We start from the raw sequence: 25,762 nt of genomic DNA, 5'->3' as shown, positions 1-25,762 counted from the left end.
TGCTGCAACTACTGAAGCCCGTGTGCCTGGAGTCCGTGCTCCACAACAAGAGAAGCCACCACAATGAGAAGCCCGTGCACCACAAAGAAGAGTAGCCCCCACTCGCTGCAATTAGAGAAAGCCCATGCACAGCAACGAAGACCCAACACAGCCAAAAATAAATAAATAAATAAATAAAACTTATTAATAAAAAAAAAGAACTCAAACGAAACGCAAAAGAAAAGATTTGTGCAGTGTATGGAGAAGGTGCTGTGACAGACCAAACATATCAAAAATGGTTTGCGAAGTTTCATGTTGGAGATTTCTTGCTGGATGATGCTCCACGGTCGGGTAGACCAGTTGATGTTGATAACGATCAAATCGAGATAGTAATTGACAACAATCAACGTTATACCATGGGGGAGATAGTCGACATACTCAAAATATCCAAATCAAGCGTTGAAAATCACCTGCACCAGCTTGAATATGTTCACTGCTTTAATGTTTGGGTTCCACATAAGTGAAAAAAACCTTCTTGATCATATTTCCACATGCAATTCTCTATTGAAACGTAACGAAAACGTTCCATTTGGGACGAAGTGAGAGAGTAGCATTGACATATATACGCTACCAAATGTAAAATAGGTAGCTAGTGGGAAGCAGCTGCATTGTACGGGGAGATCAGCTCTGTGCTTTGTGACCACCTAGAGCGGTGGGATAGGGAGGGTGGGAGTGAGACACAAGAGGGAGGGGATATGGGGATATATGTATACGTATAGCTGATTCACTTTGTTATACAGCAGAAACTAACACAACATTGTAAAGCAATTATACTCCAATAAAGATGTTAATTAATTAATTAAACAAATTGTGACAGGCGATGAAAAGCGGATACTGTACAGTAACGTGAAACGGAAGAGATCGTGGGGCAAACGAAATGAACTGCCAACAACCACACCAAAGGCTGGTCTTCGTCCAAAGAAGGTGATGTTGTGTATATGGTGGGATTGGAAGGGAGTTCTCTATTATGAGCTCCTTCCGGAAAACAAAATGATTAATTCCAAGAATTACTGCTCCCAATTAGACCAAATCAAAGCAGCACTCAACGAAAAGCGTCCAGACTTAGTCAACAGAAAACGCATTATCTTCCATCAGGATAATGCAAGATCACATGTTTCTTTGATGACCAGGCAAAAACTGTTACAGCTTGGCTGGGAAGTTCTGATTCATCTGCCATATTCACCAGATGTTGCACCTTCGGATTTCCATTTACTTAGATCTTTACAAAATTCTCTTAATGGAAAAAATTTCAATTCCCTGGAAGACTGTAAAAGGCACCTGGAACAGTTCTCTGCTCAAAAAGATAAAAAATTTTGGGAAGACGCAATTATGAAGTTGCCTGAAAAAATGGCACTAGGTAGTGGAACGGAAGGGTGAATAAGTTGTTCAACAAAGTTCTTGGTGAAAATGAAAAATGTGTCTTATTTTTACTTAAAAATCGAAGGCACTTTTTGGCCAACCCTATACTTTGGTAGACAAGGGAGCTACTATCTGTTTTTGAGCAAAAATGACATGACTGGGGGCTTCCCTGGCGGTCCAGGGGTTAAGACTCTGCGCTTCCACTGCAGGGGGCACGGGTTTGATCCCTGGTTAGGGAACTAAGATCCTGCAAGCCACTTGGCCAAAAAAAAAAAGAAAAGAAAATTACATGACTGTATTGTACATGAGGAATATACCTTGCAAGCAGCATGTAAAAAATCAAGAAAGAAAAGACTTGTAGCAGAGGCTAATACAAGAAAGGCAACAGCTAATGAGCACCTAAACTTGAAATGGAAAAGTAGAAATAAATGATAGAAAATGGAAAGGTATCAATAGAATCCATTAGAATTGGCAAGTAATTGGATGTGGGAATTCAAGGTAATGGAAAGAGTCCAAAGTTACTCTGAGGACTCAAATGTAATATATTTAAATTAACCAAAATACAGTTTAATCATTGGACTTCTCTAACACCTGGACCATGGTAACACTCAATGAACATGTACTGAATGAATGAGACTGCTATAGTCCACATAATAGCTCTTTTCAAGGATAAATATGAAACCAGCAGTTTCCTGTTTTACTTCCCTCAATACTGCCCATCAATTTCTTAACTGGTAGGAGATTTAGCTTACCATCATTAAATGTCTAAAATGAAAATCTCAATATATCTCACCCTGATTGTCTGGTCATCAGAAGCCGTCAAAAATGATGATCCATCAGGAGAAAACATCACACAATGGACCCAACTTAAATGCCCTCTGCAATCAGCTACTTTTAAACATGAGTCCATATTCCACACCTACAGAATAAACACAACAAATAGGAAATCACATTCATAAGCATTTTGAATATATCAAGAATATTAAAAATAGCAAGAATGATCCAGCAATTCCACTTCCATGAATATAGCCCAAAAATACACTAGCAAAAATACAAAATAACTTGTGTGGATTATTCACTGCATTGTTATTTTTAACAGCAAAAAACTGGAAACAACTCAAATGACCATCAATAGGGAACTAACTGAATAAACTGCATTAATCACAAAATGGGATAATACGCAATCTTAAGAAAGTAATGAGAAAAACACCCTGATAATGACTAGTCTCTGGGATATGTTGTTTACACCAAAAAAGCAAAGAATGGTATATACATTTCTGCAGAAGAGTATATATGTTACTCTCTCTCTCTCTCTCTCTCTCTCTCTCTCTATATATATATATATATATGCAAGCTATACTAAATGAGATTAAAAAACAAATATGTGAATCTAGAGATGGATACAGATGTGATATATATATATAGATGGATATATAAGGCTATATATTATACATATAGATATCTGTTTATACATGCAAAAAGAAACATTAGGATGTTAAGACAAAAACGGTTACCTTCAGAAGGTAGGGAGGGAGAGTGGCAGGGAAGGGATAGGGATGAAAGTCAGACTTCCCTGAATAAAATTTATTATAAAGCTTTGATTTGGAGTCATACAAACATTTTATCCATTTTTTAAAAAATCAATCTAAAAAAATAATAGGATGAACATAAGTGGCTTCCATATTTTATTTTCCACTGTCATCTAATCCTCATTTCAAATGACTGCAAAACCCTGAAACAAATGAATGTGCTAATTGTACATGTATGTACTTCTCCTGTTATTCATGCTTATTACAAATTGTCAATGTCTATCACTAGCCTGGCTGTATTTTGTCCTGAGTTCTGCTGCAAATTACTCAATATATTCCAGTCTAATGAAGTACCATACGTGCCTGAGTTCCTCTCATTACATTCTGAATTACAGACCTACTTTATTATTTCAGAACTAGCATGGACAAAACAAGTACTTCATCACATGCCCAGCAGTTTTCAATCAGTGAGTTCTATGGTTACCAATTCGTTATGTGAAATTTTCTCTGCCTTATCTCTGGAGCCCAATCTGGGACAAACAGAGCTAAAGGCCAGAAATGAAAGTGGTTCCACAACTGAAAAATCTCCCTTGAAAATCCTTCTTTCTCTTCCCTTCTTGCTCTCTCTCATCATTTCTTTGTCACTCACAGCCTCCAAAACTAAGTCCCTATATTTCAAGAAGAAAGACAATGTTTCCAGGAGATTTTTAAGAATAGCAAGGGGTAAGGATTTTAGAAGTGACAGGAAAGGCCAAAAGAAGGGTTGCTCCTCCGCTCCTCCTAAAATCCAGGCAAAACCCAGGAAGGGGAAATTTCCAACCACGCCTACCTTGAGGATCTACGGGTAAGGTGTGAGATCTCCTAGTAGCTCTGGATCTTTCGATTCAAGGCCTCTGCTGAAGAGAACACTTCCCACAGCACCTACTCTTTCCCATTGCTGCAAACAGGACTGGAGCTCGTTCACACTCACTGCCTCTGCTTCCAATGGGTAGATTCTCACAGGGAAGTTCTTCAGTGTTAGTTGCACTGCTGTACTCAGAATGAGGAGGAGCTTACAGAGCTTATCCACTCACTCTCATCTTATATGTATCTCCATGCTGAAGGGCTATAGCTCAGCCACTCTCCAGCCATACCTTCATGTATACGGCAAGGTTGGCGAACTCACTAAAAAATCACTGAAACAGGCTCAGAACACTGAAGAAGTGCTTGCCATAGTCAAGCTTCCTTTGAAGGTAGCCTGTGAACCAAATGAATTTCCCTATTTTCCAAATAAAGGCCCATACCCATCTTCTTGGACTGTAATCACAAGGGGCCTCAAATTACTTGGTGGTAAAATAAACTCAAGGAATGAGTAGTAACAAAGCTTGGAAAAACTAATCCATCTATGGAGAAAAAATATCAGGGAATTCACTGCTTTTGAAAAAATTAATATAGCAACTCACTGGGTAGAATTCTTCTAGGTATAGACACTGAGTATTAAATCCATCAGGTTAAGGGCAAAATTATAAATATAAACAAGAAATCATTTTATTCATTAGTGCTTAGCAATGAAAATTCTAGGTTAACCAATTCTAATTTTAACTTCCATCTTACCTTTCTCAATGATCTAAGAAATGTGAACTGGACTCATTTCTCATCGTTTCTTTTACAGAAGAGTCTGTGCCCATATTTCAGAGATGCCATGTTTCTGCCTAGGAAACCAATGGTCATGCCATTGTTTCCCCAGACCTTGGCACATACTGACTGTTCAATAAATGCCTGGTGAATGATGTTGTCTGTCATTCTCTGTTTACTGTCAAACCAATTCTTCAATCACTGCTAAAGTATTAAAGCTGTCAATGTGGCTTAATATCCTAAAGCTAAAAGTCATTATGCTATGAAGAAAACACTCTATAATTTCTCAAGCAAACATCCTCAGCAGTTAATGGTTTAAGCAACCCATTCTTTGTCATCTTTGTACCTCTGAAAACCCAGACTTCACACAGTAAATTCAACTACTCACCTCCACGCAGTACTGGGGCAAAGCCACCACTGCCAAATGGTTATGGGGGGAGAAGTCACAGTACTGGACAGTGCTATGATGGCCTGTGTGGATTTCTGCCAACAGGCCACTGGTGTGAATGTCAAACAGCTGTCAACATAAAATAGAGAGATATCTATAAAAGTAAAATATGTTAAAAGATAAGCTATACCCAAAGTGAATCTAAATTTATTTCTAAAAGAATACCCTCCCATTTCAAACATAGAGTGTAAGTTCTAAAAAAATACTACAATTACTGATAATTGGCATAATTATTAACTCATTAAAAAGATATAAATATACATATACTTTTTAAATACTGCTCATCCTGAAACATGTTTCCTATAAAGGAAAACTTATCACAGATGATCATGCTAGCCTACAGAGAAATAAAACCTTTGTGAATACATGAATGGACTAGCCAAATTAATATACAGAACAGTTCTCCCTAATGTTCGTTTATTCAAAAGAGAAAATGCCTACTCATAAATGAAGATGATCAAAATAATATAGGGCAGAGGCTTACTGAAATGAAATTAGTTCAATCATTTCTATTTCTCTTCAGAGCCCAAAGTACTCCATTATCAATCATTTTCCCATTTTTGAACCAAAAAAGGCTATTTTTGAGTAATTCAAACTTCATTTCAATTTTTGAAAGATGTTTAAATGCTGAATATACTCTTCCAAAGTTTTTGCCAAATGATAAAAACGTTTATACCAATATACAGTATAACGATTTAAGGCCAAGCCATAGTCTTCAGGAAGGAAAAAAAAAGTTTCCAGTGGAAGCCATGAAAATGTTTTGTGAATGCATAGCCCTGGGAGCACACATAGATGGTAAGCAGCATGGCATCAGGGGCCAACAATAAATGACAGGAAATCATACTTAAAATGCTTCCCAGGACAAGTTGTTCTTAAAAATTAGTGGCTGAGAGACATAGAGGAAACTTGGCAAGTATGGAATAGGCAGCTGTCCCAATTATTGGGTAGCAAAAAGAAAAGACCTAATAATAGGAGTGGGCTAATAACACAAGAGAGTTGGAAAGAAATAGAGGAAAAGAATAGAGAGACCAAAGAGTAAGAACTGGAATCTACATGTAGTTAAGGGTAATCTTAGGGTAGCTTTATTTTAGCATGGTAAAATAAAGAGCTGGCCTATAGATTTTTAAAACAGGAAAGCATTTCACACAATATAAAATTATTTTCCTCTCTCACTGGACAGATAACTTTAAACATTCAAATTTGGCTCAACACCATTAGTCTTTAGGGGAATGCAAACCAAACCATAATGAGATGCCACCTTACACCTAATATGACAGTTATAATTTTTAATAATGGAAATAAGCAAGTGTTGGCAGGATGTAAAGAAACTGGAATCCTTGTACACTACTAGTGGGAACAGAAAATGGTATAGCCACTATGGAAAGGTCTGGTGGTTCCTCAAAAAGCCCAGTATAAAATTACCATATGACCCAGAAATTCTACTCCTAGGTATATACACAGAAGAACTGAAAGCAGGGACTCAAACAGATACCTGTACACCAGTTCTTGTGGCATTATTCACAATAGCCAAAAGGTGAAAACAACCCAACAACAGATGAATGGATAAACAAAATACAGTATATCCGTATAAGATTATTACTAAGCCATAAAAAGAGACGAAGTTCTAACACATGCTACAACATGATGAACCTTGAAAATGTTATGCTAAATGAAATGAGCCAGACCCAAAAGGACCAGTATTGTACGACTCCACTTATATGAAATATCTAGAAAAGGCAAATTCATAGTTTAGATTAGAGGTACCAGGGGCTGAAGAGAGAGAATAGGGAGTTACCGCTTACTGGTTACAGTGTTTCTGTTTGGGACAATGAAAAAGTTTTGGAAAAGTAGTGATATCTGCACAAGATTGTGAATGTAATTAATGCCACTGAATTGTGTACTTTAAAATGGTTAAAATGGCAAATTTTACAAATCTTCACATCTTGTAAATGTAGTGGTTCCCTTCTGTTCTTACAGACTTTAACATACTTAAAGACAAAGGAGATATTTTTCTTTGGTTTCCTGCTAAAGGGGTAAAAACCTATAAGCAACCAAGATCCAAGGGTCATAACTACTAGATCAATAATAATAATATAAATGGCCCCTCAGTTTTTATACAACTATATGTATATATATATTTTTTTTTAGATTTATTTTATTTATTTATTTATTTTTGGCTGCACTGGGTCTTGGTTGCTGTGCGCAGGCTTTCTCTAGTTGCGGTGCGCAGGCTTCTCATTGTGATGGCTTCTCGTTGCGGAGCATGGGCTCTAGGTGTGCAGGCTTCAGTAGTTGTGGCACACAGGCTTCAGTAGTTGTGGCTCACGGGCTCTAGAGCACAGGTTCAGTAGTTGTGGCGCACGGGCTTAGTTGCTCTGCAGCATGTGGGATCTTCCTGGACCAGGGCTCAAACCTGTGTCCCCTGCGTTGGCAGGTGGATTCTTAACCACTGCACCACCAGGGAAGGCCCCAACTATATGTATATTTCAATTGTGTTCTTTAAAACTGTAATCTCTTGCGTGGGGAAATAGGGAGAGGTTGATAAAAGGATACAAACTTTTAGTTATAACATAAATAAGGTCTGAGGATCTAATGTATAACATGGTGACTATAGTTGATAACACTGCATAGTATAAGAGAGTAGAACTTAAATATTTTCAACAAAAAAAAAAAAAGAAAGAAAAAGAAAAAAAGGCAAATACGTGAGCTGACACGTGTTAATTGGCTCGATGGGAGGAATCTCTTCACAGTATACGTTTATCAAATCATCACGTTATACACTTAAAATATTTTACAATATGTCGATTATACCTCAATAAAGCTTAAAATAAAATAGAATAAACTTGTAATATCTCTTATTTAAGTCTTTAAAATTACCATCAGAATGGAACGGCCCTGAGCCCTAAATCAGAAGACCTGGCTCTCCAAATCACAGTGTAACTGTGGATACATTATTTGGCTGCTCTGAACCTCAGCTGCCTCATTATTATCATAGGGCTATTGCAATCTGCTGTGCCCTTTGGATATTTATATCAAAAGAAATTATATGTAAGAGCACTCTGAATACTACAAATGTGAACTATCACTTGAATTGAATAAAGAAGAAACATTTCCTTGCCATTTACCTTTCTTTGCATTATCTTCCTTATTTACTTCATAGAAATTTCACAAACTTCTTCAGTTGTTGATAAGTATTTCTCTCAGTCACCAAATCATAAAATTTTATGGCTAAGAAATAACTTCAAAAATCACCTAAACCAATGTATTTCAAATGGGGGAAAGGGGGGAGAGTAATGCAGAAAGCATTCCATCCATATTTTAGATAAATTTGAGAAACACTGGTTAAACAACATAAATTGTTTCTTTATTGTAGGATTCCGGAGTCCTTAAATATGTTTGTACACACTGAAGTACCTCTAATAGCGGAAAGTAATACATAATATTTCCCAAACCCGTGACCATGGAGACCTTTCCTCACAAGGCCTATGGACATTCCCTGAAGCGTAGTTCTGAGAACTACGGGAGCTTAGAGCATCTGCCCAAAATTGTTCAGCTATACTTTATATCAATAAACAGTGTTAAAATGCAAAAATCAATTAGATGTTTCAATTTTCTTTATATTAGACTAAATTTGGCTTTTTAAAATACTGGTACTTACAAAGACTTTATTTTTTGCTGCCACCATTATCCTAGCACCATCAGCAGACCATGAACAGCATTTCACTATCACTTCCATATCCTCTTGAGGCTCCTCTGAATTTAGGAAGAACTGCTTCACATTAATGCTCTTCCTCTCGTTTGCTGATTTCACATCCCAAAGCTTCAAATTACAAAAATAAAAAAACGTTTAAGTTTGTTTTGATCTCAAATCACACCTCTAGAATTCCACCTGGCCTAAATGTCACGCAAATTATTCAGTTCACCTAATGACTTATTTTTAATTATGCATAACTTTTCATAAGGCTTTTAAATTAAGTATTCCAGGTACATTCAGCACCTTCCTAAAAAGAAAAAACTTAAGAGCACTGCCCAAAATGCAGAATGTAAAACTACACAAAATGTTAAAAGAGCCTTGCATGGTGTGGAGGAGGCTAAAGATTAGGTGTTGACAGCAAGAATGAGCGTGGAAGAAAGAAGAGACTCACGACTTGCCACGGCTGCCCTCTGCTGGGCCAGGCGTGAGGTTTGCTTCACATGCACAGCACGGACACTACACACAGGACCCAGCCCAAGCTGAATTATAACCTAGCAGAACATCAGAGACATAAGGAAGTCCCTGAAAATAGAAAACAAAAATGTGCTGAAAGGAAGCAAGCCACCTGGTGTGCTCGGTGGGGTCAGACAGGGCTCTAACACAACTGGATCCTGAGGAATGGGATACAAAAGACCAAGCCTCACTGGCTAACAGAGCCACCTGAGCAGCCCAAATGACAAAGGCCTTCAAGAAGATCCATCTTCACTCCCCTGGGCCTTGAGCAGTGTCCCAGTTTCACAGAATGATAATGGCTGCCATACACAGACAAAGGGTTAGCCAAGGAAAAGGATTTAAAAAAAAAAAAAGCTGCTTCTCAGGCTTTAACTCAGCTTCCAAAGCACAGCTCCCAGGGTAAAACCCGATTTGACTAGCCAGGCACACGTTTAAATCTCTCTTGAGTTTAAAGGTTATATACACTAGAAATACAGCCAAAACCAAAACCTTTCCCCTTGCAATAACTATAGGTAAACTGGATGAACCAAAAGAGACATCTAAAGTAGTTAGCCCTCCTTGACACTGAAGAGAGAAAATCTGAACATCAGTGCCAGAAGCTTCAGTCACATCAGTCAGATTATTTGAGAAATCACACTCTGTTTCCCTCTTAATACGAAAAACAAAGCAATCATTGCCTGGATTTAAGAAAGAAAAAGAAAACTAACACAACGCAATTTCACTACATCTACCTAAACTACATCTTCTGCATGTGGACCTGACCTTAGCCACTATCCAAGGAGTGATGAAATTCCACATATTGAGGCACCAAGTAAATACTAGCATTTCATTTTGAGCAAGTCACTGCACTGTATCCAAGGCCCATGTGCACCCTGGTCCTTGTGTGGTTCAAATGGCAATTTTTAAATAAAACTCACATTTTGAAACAGTTTACCATCAAGGCCTGAAAAACACATGCTTATCAACATGATATGCTATAAAACACTTAGAAGATTACAGAGCCATTTGGGACAGGAAATAATTTTATGGTTCTTCATCCTCTCAGAAAATAAAGCTTTGCAAGACTTTGACCTTGAAATGCCGCTATCCAGCATCATTTTGCAAGACCTCTGCTTAGTAAACATCACTGCATCAGTGCGAACCAGCCAACGATACTACTGGCTTAACAGTAAAAGCTGCCACAAACACGGTAGTTCTTACCAAGAGTGCAGCAATGTCTGTCCCCTGCTGTTAGTGCTCTACAATCACATTCTGATACTCACACCTGAAATCAAAATCCTGTCCCTGAAGACTTTTAAATTGTTCTTCTTTTGAGTTTTGAGAAGTCTTAATTCAATTTGAAGGGACACGGAAAAGGTTTATCATCTTGAACACATTTATTAACCACTATGCTGGTCACTTTGAGATTATATAAGTGAATCAGATACAGACACTGCTCTCAAGGAGTTTATAGGCCAGTAAAGGAGGTAAGACAAGCATATAAATGACTCTAACACAAGATACGCCAGATGTGTCATTTGAGAGGAGAAGATACATACAGCACAGTGGGAATGCTTTACCAAAGCCATAGGCTTGAGGAAACACTTTTTGCAGAGGGGGCCACCTCACTCTCCTCCCTGAAGATCAGCCTACTTTACACCAACTTAAGATGGACACTTTACACTAACTTAAGATGGACTTACGATGGATTTCAATACCAAAAAGTACCAGAGTCTAGGCTAAGGGGTCAGCATAAGCTAAAGTACAAAATGGAAAAGCTCAGACAATGAAAAGGGAGAACAAGTGCAGTCTGGGTGCCACAGCAGGAGCCTGCACACTCCCCCACAGAGCCCCTGCCTGCTCTGAGCCCCCTCCACATACTTGTACCATTTTCATGGTTTGTCTATTCACTTACCTTTCTCCCCAGCTAGACCCTGAACAACTTCAAGCCAGGAACTATACTTTTTTTTAAAAGTGTTTAAAAACCAAATGCCTAGTACAGAATCTGGCGCATAGTAAGTACTCAATAAATGATCAATAAATACATTTTAAGTGAAAAGACAAATTATTCCCATGTTTTAAGCACAGGTGAGTAGAGACAATAGCGTTACTGAAAGAAACAGGGCTCTGAAGATAGAACACATACATTCATCTCCACACCCTCCCAAAACCCACGTAAAACAACAGTAAAGAGAATTTTTCTCTCTAAGCCTAATTCACAAGGTAAAGGAGAATGGAGGAAGACATTAGAGCAACAAAACTATAAAGGCTAGAAAGAAAAAACACAAGTGATAAGGGGACTCCTTAAAATTGAATCCTGAGCCCACAGTGGGGAAAGCCAAGAAGTAGCCCAATTCACACCAGAGAACCCCCAAAAGGCTCAGAAAGTGTTGGGCCTAGCACCTTCCAGTAAAGATGGAGCTAACACAGGAGGAATCATCGAAAGTCCCTTGAAATCCCTTCCCCTACTATGCCATCCAGATTGCCCTACTCTGGCTGAAGAAAAGAGGGTTAATCTACACCCAACACAGTTGAGAGCAGGGTCACCATTCTGAAAATAGGGAGTTTAAGAGAAAGTCTATATTCCAAGTGTTGAGATCTCTGCCTAGATATCTTCGCAGAACTTGCCAGCCAGACTTATACCCTATAGGAAGGGGACTGAAGATTTTTCTCTGAATACCCCACCAGATCAAGACAAAAGATCTAAAGAGTCTGACATTAGGAGTTCACCATCAAAAAATGACAGCCAGATAACACTACAGGGAAACACACTATAAATAAGTTCACAATTTCCTATCAGTTCTTTGGTGCTGCAATCTTTAAATGTGCTTTGTCTGTTTCTTATTATTTATTTTTGGCTGTGTTGGGTCTTCCTTGTTGTGCACGGGCTTTCTCTAGTTGCAGCGAGCGGGGGCTACTCTTCATTGTGGTGCACAGGCTTCTCATTGTGGTAGCTTCTCTTTGTTGCAGAGCATGGGCTCTAGGGCATGTGGGCTTCAGTAGCTGTGGTACACGGGCTCAGTAGTTGTGGCTCATGGGCTCTAGAGCGCAAGCTCAGTAGTTATGGCGCACACGCTTAGTTGCTCTGTGGCATGTGGGTTCTTCCCGTACCAGGGCCCGAACCTGTGTCCCCTGCACTGGCAGGAGGATTCTTAACCACTGCGCCACCAGGGAAGTCCCAGTGCTGCAATCTTTAAGCGTGAGCAGATATCCAAGGATCAGGCAACTAAGATATAGCTCTAAAATGCAGACAGAAACCAAAACCAACAAACAGAAAAAACAGCAACTATAAAAGAATATGAAAACTTAAAAAAAACTATTACTAATACCCAGAAAAAGATAAAAGATATTGTACCCACGAAACAAGAATAATATTAAAAAGGAAACTGATCATAAGAATGGGTACACTTAAAAACATGATAGCAGAAATTAAAAACACAATAGAAGGAGTGAAAAATAAAGCTAAATAAATCTTCCAAAAAGTAGGACAAATGGATGAAGAAAAGAGAAAAATAAGAAAACATCCCTAACAGACATTTAGAAAGAGAAACTAGAGAAGAATAAGTCAAATAATTAAAGGAAACCTCCAGAACTGAAAGACATGAATTTCCAAATTGAAAGAGGCTATCAAGTGCCAAGCACAATAAATGAAGACAAACCCACACCAAGGCACATTATCATTAAATTTTTAAAATACTGGGAATAAAAAAAGATCTTGAAAGTTTCAAGACAGGAAAATAGATCACATACGAATCAGAATGGCGTCAAACATCTCAAGAGAAACTTTGGAAGCTAGAAGACAAGGGAGCAAGCAATGTCTCCAAAATTCTAAGGAAAAAATTACTTTCTTCTGTATGCAGTCAAAAATATAAATTAAGTATGAAGCTAGAAGAAAGACACTTTTAGACAGACAAGTTCTCAAAAATTTACCTCCCAGGGATTCTTTCTTAGAAAGCTAGAGGAGATTTTCCACAAAGCTGAGAGGGTAAACCAAGAAATTCAGGAAACAAGGGTTTCAACTCAAGAAAAAAGCAAAAGGAACTCCCAGGATGGCAGCTGAACACTGGGAATAGTACCACCAATCATAATGGAGCAAGGTAGAACCCTCTAAGAAAGTTATTTCTAAGAAAAGAAAATGTCAAATTAAATACCTGATACGTTTAAATTATTTAAGAAAGAACTTAGACAAGGGATAGTTTGAAGATGAATTAGTGGTACGCACATTTAAAAAATAATAGGGGGACTTCCCTGGTGGTCCAGTGGGAAGATACCACACTCCCAATGTAGGGGGCCCGAGTTCAATCCCTGGTTGGGGAACTAGACCCCGCATGCCTGTCGCAATTAAGAGTTCGCATGCACAACAAATAAGTCCATGTGCCGCAACTAAGACCTGGCTCAGCCAAAATAAATAAATTTAAATAAATAAATGTCAACCTTTGGGCTTCCCTGGTGGCGCAGTGGTTAAGAATCTGCCTGCCAATGCAGGGAACACGGGTTCGAGCTCTGGTCCAGGAAAATCCCACATGCCACGGAGCAACTAAGCCCGTGAGCCACAACTCCTGAGCTTGTGCTCTAGAGCCCGCAAGCCACAACTACTGAGCCCACGTGCCACAACTACTGAAGCCCGCACCCAGAGCCCATGCTCCACAACAAGAGAAGCCACTGCAGTGAGAAGCCAGCGCTCCACAACGAAGAGTAGCCCCCGCTGGCCACAACTAGAGAAAGCCTGTGCACAGCAATGAAGACCCAATGCAGCCAAAAATAAATAAATAAATAAACAATAAATAAATTTTAAAAATTAAACATTAAAAAATAAATGTCAACCTTTAAAAAAAAATAAGCAAATGAAAAAAACAAAGCTTCACTGTTAAATATACAACATCTTTAATCCCAAAGAAAACAAAGTGTTGTACCGGAAAGGGGAAAAAAAAATCATCATATACTACATGGCCCAACTGTGATCAGTCACAATGACGTAAAAATCCTGAACACTGATCTAATCAAAATCCTGAAACATATAGGAACCACAAAAAGTAGTTCAGTTTGGGGAAGAAAAAATGAAGAGTTCAGTTTGGAGCACAGTAAGTTTGAGGTATGGCATATTATCTAAGTGACAGCAGTGAGCAGGCAGTTAAAGATGCAGGATGCAGCACATAAGAGAAATGAGGGCTGGAGAGAACACATCTGAAAGTCACTCACAAAAGGGAGAAGAACTGAAGCCACAAGGCCAGCTGAACTGGGATGGAAGAAAGGTGATGGAAGTAGGTAGTCAAGATTAGCATCTTGAGGAAGCAGCTATATTTTAATGGGCAGGAAAAAGAGTTAAAGGGGTTAGAGACACAGAAAGAGAAAGAAGAAAACATTGATGTCAAATGAGTAGAGTTTCAAAAAGGAAACAGAAGGGGGCGTAATACAACCAAAAGAATACGGACTGGATAAAGAAAAATACCGGATTTCACACTCATCCAAAGAGCATTAGATTTTACAACAAAAAGAATGAAAACAAAATAAAACTGGATTTTACTCTTCAAGGGAATACAGGGAAGACAGGACCAGGCTAAAAAAGGGTTAAGTAGTGAATGAGTAGTCAGAAGGTTGAGGCAAGTATAGGTGACTTAAGAAGTCTAGTCATAAAGGTCTAGTCAAAAAGAAAAACTGAATGACTATTTCAGAGGATAACACAACCAAGGGAGAATCAAAGGTTTTTCACTTTTTGGTTTTATAATGCTTAGGAAGGGCCAAGAACATCTGTAGGCTGTGGGAAAGGATTCAAAAGAGAAAAAAAACTAAAGATGCAACACGGAGAGGAAATAACCAATGAGGCAAGGTCTCAGGGGAAGAAGGAAAAAAAGGAACAGTAGGCACAAGCAGAGGACTTCCTGGGCACTGAGATGAGAAAAAAGGGGGAGTAGAGACTTTTTATGGCAATTTTTGAGGGGGCTCGTGGCAGGGAGCTCTTGGGTGGTGTCAACCTTCTGAATAGGTATGAGGTAAGGTTATCTCCATAGAATGAAAGAGATACAGTGACATTGTTAGGGGCTTAAGAACAGCAGAAAAGGTTTGGAACAGGCACTATGGTGAATTCAGTTCGGGAAACAAACGGCAGCAAAGGAGGCCCAGTAGAGTTAAAAAGCTCAAACTTGTAGAACAGATAAATGGCCTGGTTTCACAACTTTCTTCAACATTAAGCAAACTAATAATAATGGAATCTTCCCAGAACTTGCATTAGCAATGGAGATAAGGTAAAAGGAGAACCTTCCTTGAGATATAAAATGCCTTCTGAAATCATTCACTTAGTAAAAACCAAAAAATAACAAGCTCATAGGACTAGAAGAACCTTTCAGAAGAGGGTTGCCTTCACTGGGCCTCCAAAAAATCCTCTGATATGGTCATCCCAAAGAAGAGACAGATATTTGATATTTGTAGAGAATATGTCATAGAGGCCAAATCCATTTGGTTGAATATTCTAAGAATGCTCCAACACCTACTAGATGCCAGGAAATTATATCAAGTAGAATTCTACCCATAAAATTCCTAGATGCCCAAAAGTAATCTATACAAAAATGAGTTATCCTCAGTCAACAAAGAGAGATCAAACATTCAAACAGAGGATCAGCATCAAGAGAGTATAATTTGCTGTAACTTAGGAGTCACCCAGTAGCATTAACAAATCTCCTTCTCTAGAGATTCTAACAAACAAAATAGAGCCCGGATGATTCAAGTATTTCCCTGGAAGAGGTATATGCCAAGAAAATTTACTGAGCACATGTTCTGAGTACGACTGTGTACAATGAACTTCAGAGAGATACAGGAAGATGACAAGGTCTCTGCAGATCATAAACCTATATTCAACCCTATCAAAGAAAAAGATGACACATGAAAATGACTGAACTGAACAGTACAACAAATTTATAAGTGGAAATCAGAAGACCAAGCAGCTTCCATCTATTGATATATATAGATACAGGTATATAGTAGATATGTATATATATGTTCTCAGAACCAGATGGAGGGATGTCATAAGAGAACACCTTCTGAAGAAGGCTTTGCATTTATTTTTTAAATTTATAAAGTTTTGAGGGTCATTAAAAACTACAGACAAGTGAATTGGAGGCAAAAAAAATTCCAGAAAAGACTAATGAAACATATATAGGGACAGTAGTTGAAATAAACCCCCAAAATTATCTTGCCCAGAAGTGACAATTAATGTACTGGACAGGATCAGAGGTAGCAGAATGATGGAAAGTGAAGAGCCTTAGAGGTGTGCCTGATGAGCCTGGGTTTATCACAATTTAGAATTTGGTACTTTTGTGTTCCAGCTAAAAATGGCAAGATGAAAACAGAGGTAGAGAGTTAATCTAGCAGCTACATATTGGGATAAGGAAGGATGAAGAGTATATTTTAGAAGGCTGCTATCAAACATGAGGGTATGACAGCATGAACCAGAGCAAACGCTACAGAATGGGAGGGGAAAAGGTAGACCAAGAGATGAGGAAGTCAAAGATGGATTGGATTTAACACCAAAGAAAGGAGAATCAATAAACAGGAGACCACAGTAGAGAGGAATAAGAAAGTGGCATAGGATCTTATTGAGAAGTAAGGTGGAGATTTAAGGAAGAAGAATTTAGTTTTTTTAAAGACTATAAATTTCAGGAGGCTGAATAAGCTTTTTTCCCTAGCTCTGAGTTTTCCCCCATAAGATTTCACAAAAACAGGAATATAGGAACATAAAAGGCAGAATAAATGAATGATAAATAAAAGCAGGACCCTTACAAATTTGATCCCATAGATCTCAAAAGATTTTATGAAACCATAAATGAAATACATGCTTAAAAATTAAGAATTAAAATTATATGAACTTTAAAGCATAAGGTAGTAAACCATTAATAAGCAATCATTATGACAACCAATTACAGTTATAGTAAATATGCTCCTGGAAGTTGAAGGAAGAAGCTTTCTGTAGAAATGTGAAAAACAGAAACCTATTTCCGTAAGACAATAAAATTATTTACAACCCATTTTAACAATGAACAAAAGCATACCTTTAATGTTCCATCAGCTGAACAACTAGCCAAAAGCTTATCATCTGGTGAAAATCTGCAGTGATTGACTGAATCTGTATGGCCAAACATGGTATTTCGACATTCTTTTTGATTCAGAGCCCAGAGCTATTTGAGAAAGATAAAAAGATAACTGAAAAACTAGCATTGAATGGGGAAAAGTTAGAAATCATGTAAAGTTCTTCCTTCCCTCCCAATTAAGCTTTTTCAGTTACAGGAAGCGTTCCATTCACAGATTGACAAAGGTGTCAAACACAAAGGTGAACTTGTGATTAACGAGTAATGGGGCAGCCCTTAGATCAGCACCTAAATCTACTAAGGGACTTGAAGGTTTATCTAGGCTTCAGTCTGAGCCCTAAACTAGCTAAACAATTACTGCTTATTTTAACAAAGTAGTTTGAAATCATTGTTATTTTACTCAGCTGTATAACAAGTAATATGTAAAATAAATTGCCCAATTTTTTTAGATGCTAAGTTATCCAACTCTAAAAATAGTCATTTCTAAGATTTCCCTATGCAAACCTAGAGTCTACTAACTAGGCTAAAATCTATTAACGCTTTTAAAAAATGACTCAAAAATACAAAGACTGCAAAGATAGATATAAATACATTTGATGGGAAACATAAGGGATTAGAAGAGCAAGTTAAACAACCCTTCCTGGAAGCAATCAACCAAATCCAGAAGGTGGGACATTCCACAGGATAAATGACTCAATTTTTCTAACAAATCAATGGCATAAAAAAAGAGATAGACGGGAAGGGGAACATTTAAAGAATAAAAGAGATTTAAGAGACATATCAACCAAATGCCACTTGAAGTTTGGATTCTGACTCCAATAAATCTATGGTAGAAAGATATGTTTTGAGACTAATAAGGAAAAAAGAACATGGACCAGGTATATTATGAAATTACTGTTTATTATGTTAGGTATGATAATGGCATGGTATATATGTTTTAGACCTCAGACATTCATGCTGAAGTATTCTGGGTGAAATGATATGTTACCTGGGATTTGCTATAAAATGCTCTAATCCAAAAAAATGGGAGGTGGTGGGGGAATAAAATACAATTGGTAAATGTTGACAATTGTTGGAGCTAGATGATGGACACCACGAGAGTTACTATTCTCTCTCCTTTGGGGTATGTTTGAAAAGTATAAAAAATGTAAATAAAATGGGCAAGGGTGATTTGTGCTAATTAGATTAAACACAGAAGAAGAAATCATTTACCTCCCAAAATTAATCTTAATAAAAATCCTTTGGAAATGATCAGTAAGTAAGTCCTGTTCTTTATGTCCATCTCCATCCCTAGCTTCTTTTATTCCAGTCCCAGATAAACCCAATTCTGCAGATTAATGCAAATTACATGGGAGCAGCATCAAATTTACATCTTTTCATTGGCTTCTCTCAGTTCAAAAAGCACAAGAAGGGCTTCCCTGGTGGCGCAGTGGTTAAGAATCTGCCTGCCAATGCAGGGGACATGGGTTCGAGCCCTGGTCCGGGAAGATCCCACATGCCACAGAGCAACTAAGCCCGTGCACCACAACTACTGAGCCTGGGCTCTAGAGCCCGCGAGCCACAACTACCGAGCCCACGCACCGCAACTACTGAAGCCCACGCGCCTAGAGCCCGTGCTCCGCAAGGAGAGAAGCCACCGCAATGAGAAGCCCGCACATGCACCAAAGAGCAGCCCCCACTCTCTGCAACTAGATAAAGGCCGTGCACAGCAACGAGGACCCAATGCAGCCAAAATTAAAAAAAAAAAAAAAAGCACAAGAAGTGGGACTTCCCTGGTGGCGCAGGGGTTAAGAATCCACCTGCCAATGTGTGGGACACGGGTTCAAGCCCTGGTCCGGGAAGATCCCACGTGCCGCGAAGCAAATAAGCCTGTGCACCACAACTACTGAGCCTGCACTCTAGAGCCCACGAGCCACAACTACTGAAGCCCACGCACCCTAGAGCCCATGCTCTGCAGCAAGAGAAGCCACCGCAATGAGAAGCCCGCGCACCTCAATGAAGAGTAGCCCCCACTCGCCAACTAGCGATAGCCCACGCACAGCAACAAAGACCCAACGCAGCCAAAGAAATAAGTAATTTTTTTTTTAAAAAGAACTTAAAGTTTATAAAAATAAGAGAATAGAACCCTTGCATAGGACATAGGACCCAGGACTTGAAAGAATACAATAAAATCAGATTTTTTTTAAAAAAAAAAAAAAGCACAATTAGTAAGTCCTAATAGCCCTCATGGAAATGCAAGTGTGGAATGACCAGTCTTAAAGTAAAACTTGTCCTTATTTAAAACTGTTGACCAGGCTTCCCTGGTGGTACAGTGGTTAAGAATCTGCCTGCCAATGCAGGGGACATGGGTTCAAGCCCCGGTCCGGGAAGATCCCACATGTCGCGGAGCAACTAAGCCTGTGTGCCACAACTACTGAGGTTGCGCTCTAGAGCCCGCGAGCCACAACTACTGAGCCTGAGTGCCACAACTACTGAAGCCCATATGCCTAGAGCCCGTGCTCCACAACAAGAGAAGCCACCACAATGAGAAGCCCACACACCGCAAGGAAGAGTAGCCCCCGCTCACTGCAACTAGAGAAAGTCCGCATGCAGCAACGAAAACCCAACACAGCCAAAAATAAATAAATAAAATAAATAAATTTATCTTAAAAAAATTACCAAACATATGTGGAATGAATATCTATTTCTGGTTTTAGTTTGGTTTAAAATTTTTTCTTTTCCTATCAGTACATTTTTTCCCTCCTCTTTCTGATATCAGACTCTCTCTTTCGAATCTTGAATCAAGTCCCAGTCATAATTCAAGTGGAGCTGACTTCACCTATTCGTCCCATTTCTACATGGCTAAACCTGTGACCCCTGGCCAATCGAAGGATTCCATCCTACTGACCACTAGGGTTATTCAGCAATGCGCATGTAACCCAAACCACATCAACTAGAGTTTTCTCTATGGGAAGACTATGGGACCTGGGAAAGAGCGAGTTTCCCTTCCTCTGTGATTATGAGCTGTAATATCCATGTAAGCCTGGAGCTAAGGATAGCCAAATCTGCTGCACAGAGAGAATATGCCTGAATCAACAAAAAGGGAAACAGAGTCTAGAGATGGAGGGGGTGTTAGAGCCTGAGAAAGTATTTTAGGCATCTGGAATCAGCTATGCCTGAAGCCACACTCCTTCTAGACTTCTCAGTTACAAGAGCCAATAATATCTTTGTTGTTGTTGTTGCTTAAGCTAATATGAAAGTTTCTACCCCTGCAACCAAAAGATCCCTGATTAATACAATATATGAAAAAAATCAAAGGAGATGTTGTGATGTATCTATCAAATTTATCTACATAATTCTCATTATCCACACTTACTTTGAGGAAGCAGTCATTTGAACCAGTGGCTAAGAGAAGGTGATTACTATTGTTGGTGAAGTGGCAGCAATTGACTTGCTCTGAGTGCTCATCATAGGTATGTACTAGTTCCCCAGACATAGAATTCCAAATCTAAAGAGAATAGAGAAAATAAAATTTACAAGTACCCCTTATTTTCAAAGAGAAAACAGAGAGACAAAGCAAATGTGAGCTGTTTTGAAGATTTTCCCAGACATGATACTACTAATGAATACCTCCCCCTTCCCTAAATTATGTCAGCATTTTGCCAGAATGTTTTTTTTTTTAATTACCTGTAAGTCTACCTGCAAGTAATGTAAAACATTACATTTTTCAAGGGCAAGATTTCACATGTTCATATGAATTGACAGCAGGCAGAAAAGTGCTATAAAAGGGATGGAATAATGGACTTCAGACCAGAATAATTAATCAGAGCCAGTCTAAGACCTGGCTCTACCACTTATAAGTTGTGTGTCCCTAGTCAAGTCCTTAATTTACCTGCATTTCAGTTCCCCTCTCTGTAAAATGGGGATACTTGTACCCATCTTACACAATGCATGGTGTCAAATGACAAAGAATTTGATAAGTGTTCTGCTGACTTCAAGGTACTAATAAATAAGTAAAGGCAAATGGCTCAGTGAAAAAAAATAAAGGCTTTAGATTCTGAGGGAAACCTAGCTTTCAACCCTGGTGCCATCAGGCATTAGTTAATATGAGCCTGGGCAAATGACTTCATCTCTGAACCTGTTTCCTCATCTCTAAAATGGGATCAACACTTATTTTGCAATTGTAGTGAGAAATTGATAATGTAATATAAGAAAGTGTGTAGTATAAAGCCTCATGCAGTGTTCTCAGTAAAAAGTAATCATTTTCCTAGTTACTATGTAAGTAGTCTATGTAAGTAGTCTGTTTCATCAAACAAACAAAAGAAATAAATTACCTAAAGAGTTTTCACTGGGCTTTGGACTTTTAGAGGTACTAATGGCCCTCCCATAGCATTTTCTTTTATCTTATCAAAGCACTCTCCACAGGTCCAAAGAGTTTATTTTATTTTAAAGTTCTGTAATAAGTACTTCTGCCTCTTGCTTTAAATTTCTTACAAACAGAAACTTGAGCCACATAGCTCTGACTCTGGAACACCACAGAATGGCCAGCTCCAAGTCTGACTCAGAATAGTGGTTATAGAGTGAATTAACTGGTTGGTTGTAAAGCCACGTAGAGAGTCCAATCTATCAAGACTTTTCCAAAGTCTCAATTTAGTCTGGACACTCCGGGGTCCTCTTCAAGTAGATGCAAACTCCACAAAAACTCTCAAGCCAACTTTCTTGCTCCCAGGTCCACTAAGGCCCACCCCACCTAAATAGATTCAGCATTCCACACCCCTTTTGAAAAAAGCCTAAAATGAGGTCTCCCCTCCATTTATCAAATAAAATATTCCCCTAGACTTCACTTTCTCTTAAATTCCATAAAAATACTCTGGCTAAAAGCCAAATTTAGGGACAAAAAACAAAAAAAAGAATAATTAACAAAGATAAAAATTACCCTGTTTTCTTTTCTCTGTTTACTTTGTAGACTAGTAACCTGATTGTTAGTATGTTTATTCATCTAGTTTTGCACTGAATGTAAGCCAGCTCATAAAGGTAAAAAAAAATCTTGGTTGCATTTCACAAATTATATATTTTACAACAGGAATCGATCTCAGACAATAATTCTGTTCAGCAACACTTCCGACCACAGTACACTTAGAGATTTCAACTGATATTTAACCCACAGACCTGTCAATAAGTGGCAGGCAAATTCATTAATCTGAAATTGTGTTTCCCAGCTGCCTGATAAATATAAATATCAGCTGTGTTTCCTAGGCTAATCAACCTAGGCATTTTTGCTTGTGCTTAAAAAGTTTTAGACAGAATTAATTTACAATGGATAAAACTGCTTTGCCTCAAGTTAGTAGATCAATAGGCAAGAGTCCTTTAACCCTACTTACTCTAGTCCCTCTATTACAGAAAAAGAAAATAAATTCTGTGGTGATTACAACTCAAGAGGAAAATATTTCCCTACCTTCACTTTTTTATCCACTGAGCAGGTTGCTATAAATCTGTCATCTGCAGAGAATGCACAGCAAAGCACTTCATCCTCATGAGCCTTGATTTCTAGAAGTTTCTCTCCTGTTTCAGCTTTGAAAACCTATATAAGCAACAATAAAATCTTTTTACTATACCTATTTAACCATGGGCCATCATTCAATAAAATATTTCTTTAAAAGATCTTTATCACTGTTATTTTGCAACAGAAATGAACCTTGGCAATATCACTCCAAAAATGAGAATTTCTGTCAGAATTCGTATGCTTTAACATAAAAAGAAAATCATCCTGCCCAAAAAAAAAAAAAAAAAGGACTTCCCTGGTGGTCCAGTGGTTAAGACTCCACACTCCCACTGCAGGGGGCCCGGGATCGATCCCTGGTCAGAGAAGTAAGATCCCACCTGCCGCGTAGTGCAGCAATCAATCAATCAATCAATCGAACTGACAGTAGCTTCAGTTCTTGAGAACAGTTTGGCAAATTCTTAACAATCAGTAGAAAACACTTCATTCAATATGCTTTCTGTGGCTCAAAAGCCAAAATTAATAAAAGTAGTAATAAAGTACACATACAGAAATAAGGCTTACAATCATAATCTTGCAACCTTAAATTTAAATGTTTTAACTAGTTTTTGTTTCCTTCAAAATCAAAAGGTCGAGTACCAATTTAAAGAAAAGCACTCATTCATGTTTTCTGAAAACAAATGAGAAATTAAAATTCCTTCAAGCGCCTAAGGAAATAATCTAGTCCAATTCCTATTTACAGTCAGAAATCTATGCCCGAGCCTATGATAAAATAGGTATTTTACACAGTCACTGTTTTTTAATCAGAGTCCTGTGCAGTGTGCTATGAAGTCCTTATGTCTTTTAACAGTTATCATTTCCTCATTACCCTTAGCTGTCACATGGATGACAAGAACTGACTGCTCGGGTAAAAGGCACTTCTATGTCACTTGGCAAGTTTAGAATTATGAAAATACACCACCGTATCTTTTAAATCTATAGAGAAAGCTTTCATAAAATGTTCAAGAGATCTGAACATTTCTCTATTCCTAATGTGCAATTTTCTTGAATTTTAGAATTTAAGTATATTCTAATATGCACAGTATTAGGTGCATGACTCTTCCAATTTTTCTCAAGAGATAGGTTTACCTGCAAGTTTTTATCAGCTCCACAAGAAGCTATTCTTTGACCATCCTCAGAAAAGCAAGCATGGTACACAGCATCTGTATGGGGGCGGACGACCAAGCGGGAGAGATTCTTGATGTTTTCTTTGTTTCTAAATATAAGGGGAAAAATGAACAGAAACCCAATAAACAAGAGTAAAAGTAATTATCTTCTTTCAGTAATAAACTGTCTTTTAACATAGTTATGTTCCAAAAAATACAAAACTCTTAAAATTAAATTACCAATATGTAAATGACAGCACACATCACCTGAGGAAAAAAAGCACAATATAACAAAAGCAGCATTTTAAGATAAATGCTACGCTATGTCAAGCAACCTGTCATGTACTACAAATATCACTGAGTTGGAAGAAATCTAGTTAATCAAATACATGTCAGTTTTTATTTTCCTCTAATACATTAATAACATGTGCAGAGAAAACATTATGAGGATAACCTCAAAAAAATCTCCATCTTTATCAAAAGGAAAGAGCTATAGCAAAACGAAGCTCATTTCCTAACTAAACTATGACACTACACCCACCATTATGATGTGCACTTTAAAACTATTCTTCTCTAACTACAATTATTCAGATATAGAGAAAAAAAAGTAATGTCATTTTCTTTGTATCTTAATCTACTAAATACTAAGTATTGCACTAGCATAGATATTATTTCACAAAGGCAAAAGGGTAAAGGAATGTGATATATACTCAAAATGGGGAAAGTATTAGAACAGTGTCAGAATTCCACATACATACACCCCAGTCACTGTGAGTAAATGTGTTAAGTGGTATCATGCTTATCTTAAGAGGAAAAGGTTAGGCGTCAGATAAACCTAAAGGGCAACCCTGCTTCTACTACTTATTAGGTGTGTAAACTTATGCAAATTACTTAATTAACCTAATAAGTTTCCTTTTTCTCATATGTAAAATGTGAGTAATGATACCTGCTCTGAACAGGTATCACACACAAAACAGACCAAATGAAAAAAGGGAACACAAAGGCAAATCAGATTTAAACCTTGCCTAGAAAGTATTAAACTTCACTAGAAGTGATAAAACAAACAACTATAAAAACTAGAGTGATGAGAATCTGGAGGATAAACAGGTAAGCTACTGGCAAAGTTTAGAGAATCAGATTAAGAAAATATGTCCCCCGATCTATCTACTCAATTCCTCAAAGCTCAGAAAGTGACCTGTCACAATGATGGGCATATGGCCAAAAAGTATTAGATGAGTAACAAACAAATGCATGAATGATTTCTTTTAAAGATGAAACTCAAATTACGTTTATACCAACCTAAACTTTCTACAGAAGAAAAAAAAAAGCTTTCTAGTACTGAAAAATAAAGCATTCTTTGAATATGACCTGGTCAAACCCAGTTAAAAAGATACAGTTATTAATGACTAACCATCCTATGAGAGAACATCACAGGTTGAAATGCAGTTGATGAAGCGGGAAAAAAAAAAAACAGCAAGAAAAAGTAAAAATAACAAACTCAACGTTCAAAAGAGAACAAGAACTAAACCTATGCCCATCTGATTATCAGACCAAGTATCACAATTCTATTTTAGTCACTAACTAAAACATGAATTCAGTCAATCTTGTACAAATTTCTCTTGAATACCAACTACATGGACCAGGCAAAATGCTAAATGCTATTTATCCTTTTCTTTTTTTTTAAATAAATTTATTTATTTTTTATCTATTTTTATTTTATTTTTGGCTGCATTGGGTCTTCGTTGCTGCGTGCGGGCTTTCTCTAGTTGCGGCAAGCGGGGTCCACTCTTCGTCGCAGTGTGCAGGCTTCTCATCGCAGTGGCTTCTCTTGTTGCGGCGCACAGGCTCTAGATGCGCGGGCTTCAGTAGTTGTGGCACACGGGCT

At 38.0% G+C, this 25,762-nt stretch overlaps 1 protein-coding gene across 5 annotated transcripts in view; it reads right to left on the bottom strand.

The window, feature by feature from the left end:
* The window catches only part of APAF1 (apoptotic peptidase activating factor 1), a 100,641-nt gene that overhangs the window by 39,061 nt on the left and 35,818 nt on the right, over positions 1-25,762 (bottom strand). For all 5 annotated transcript variants that reach the window (XM_082349592.1, XM_082349594.1, XM_082349593.1 and 2 more), the window contains 7 exons: positions 23,861-23,987; positions 22,688-22,813; positions 20,609-20,740; positions 17,218-17,343; positions 8,648-8,809; positions 4,930-5,058; positions 2,192-2,317 (listed from right to left, as the gene is read on the bottom strand). In XM_082349592.1, coding sequence (XP_082205718.1) covers positions 2,192-2,317; positions 4,930-5,058; positions 8,648-8,809; positions 17,218-17,343; positions 20,609-20,740; positions 22,688-22,813; positions 23,861-23,987 — 928 coding nt within the window. The remainder of the gene's footprint in view (positions 1-2,191; positions 2,318-4,929; positions 5,059-8,647; positions 8,810-17,217; positions 17,344-20,608; positions 20,741-22,687; positions 22,814-23,860; positions 23,988-25,762) is intronic.

This window comes from Balaenoptera borealis (genome assembly GCF_965194805.1).
Source record: "Balaenoptera borealis genome assembly, chromosome: 13".
In the NCBI taxonomy this organism is placed as follows: Eukaryota; Metazoa; Chordata; class Mammalia; order Artiodactyla; family Balaenopteridae; genus Balaenoptera; species Balaenoptera borealis.
Note: the sequence above shows the minus strand (reverse complement) of the source record. Positions and strands in the feature narration are given on the sequence as shown.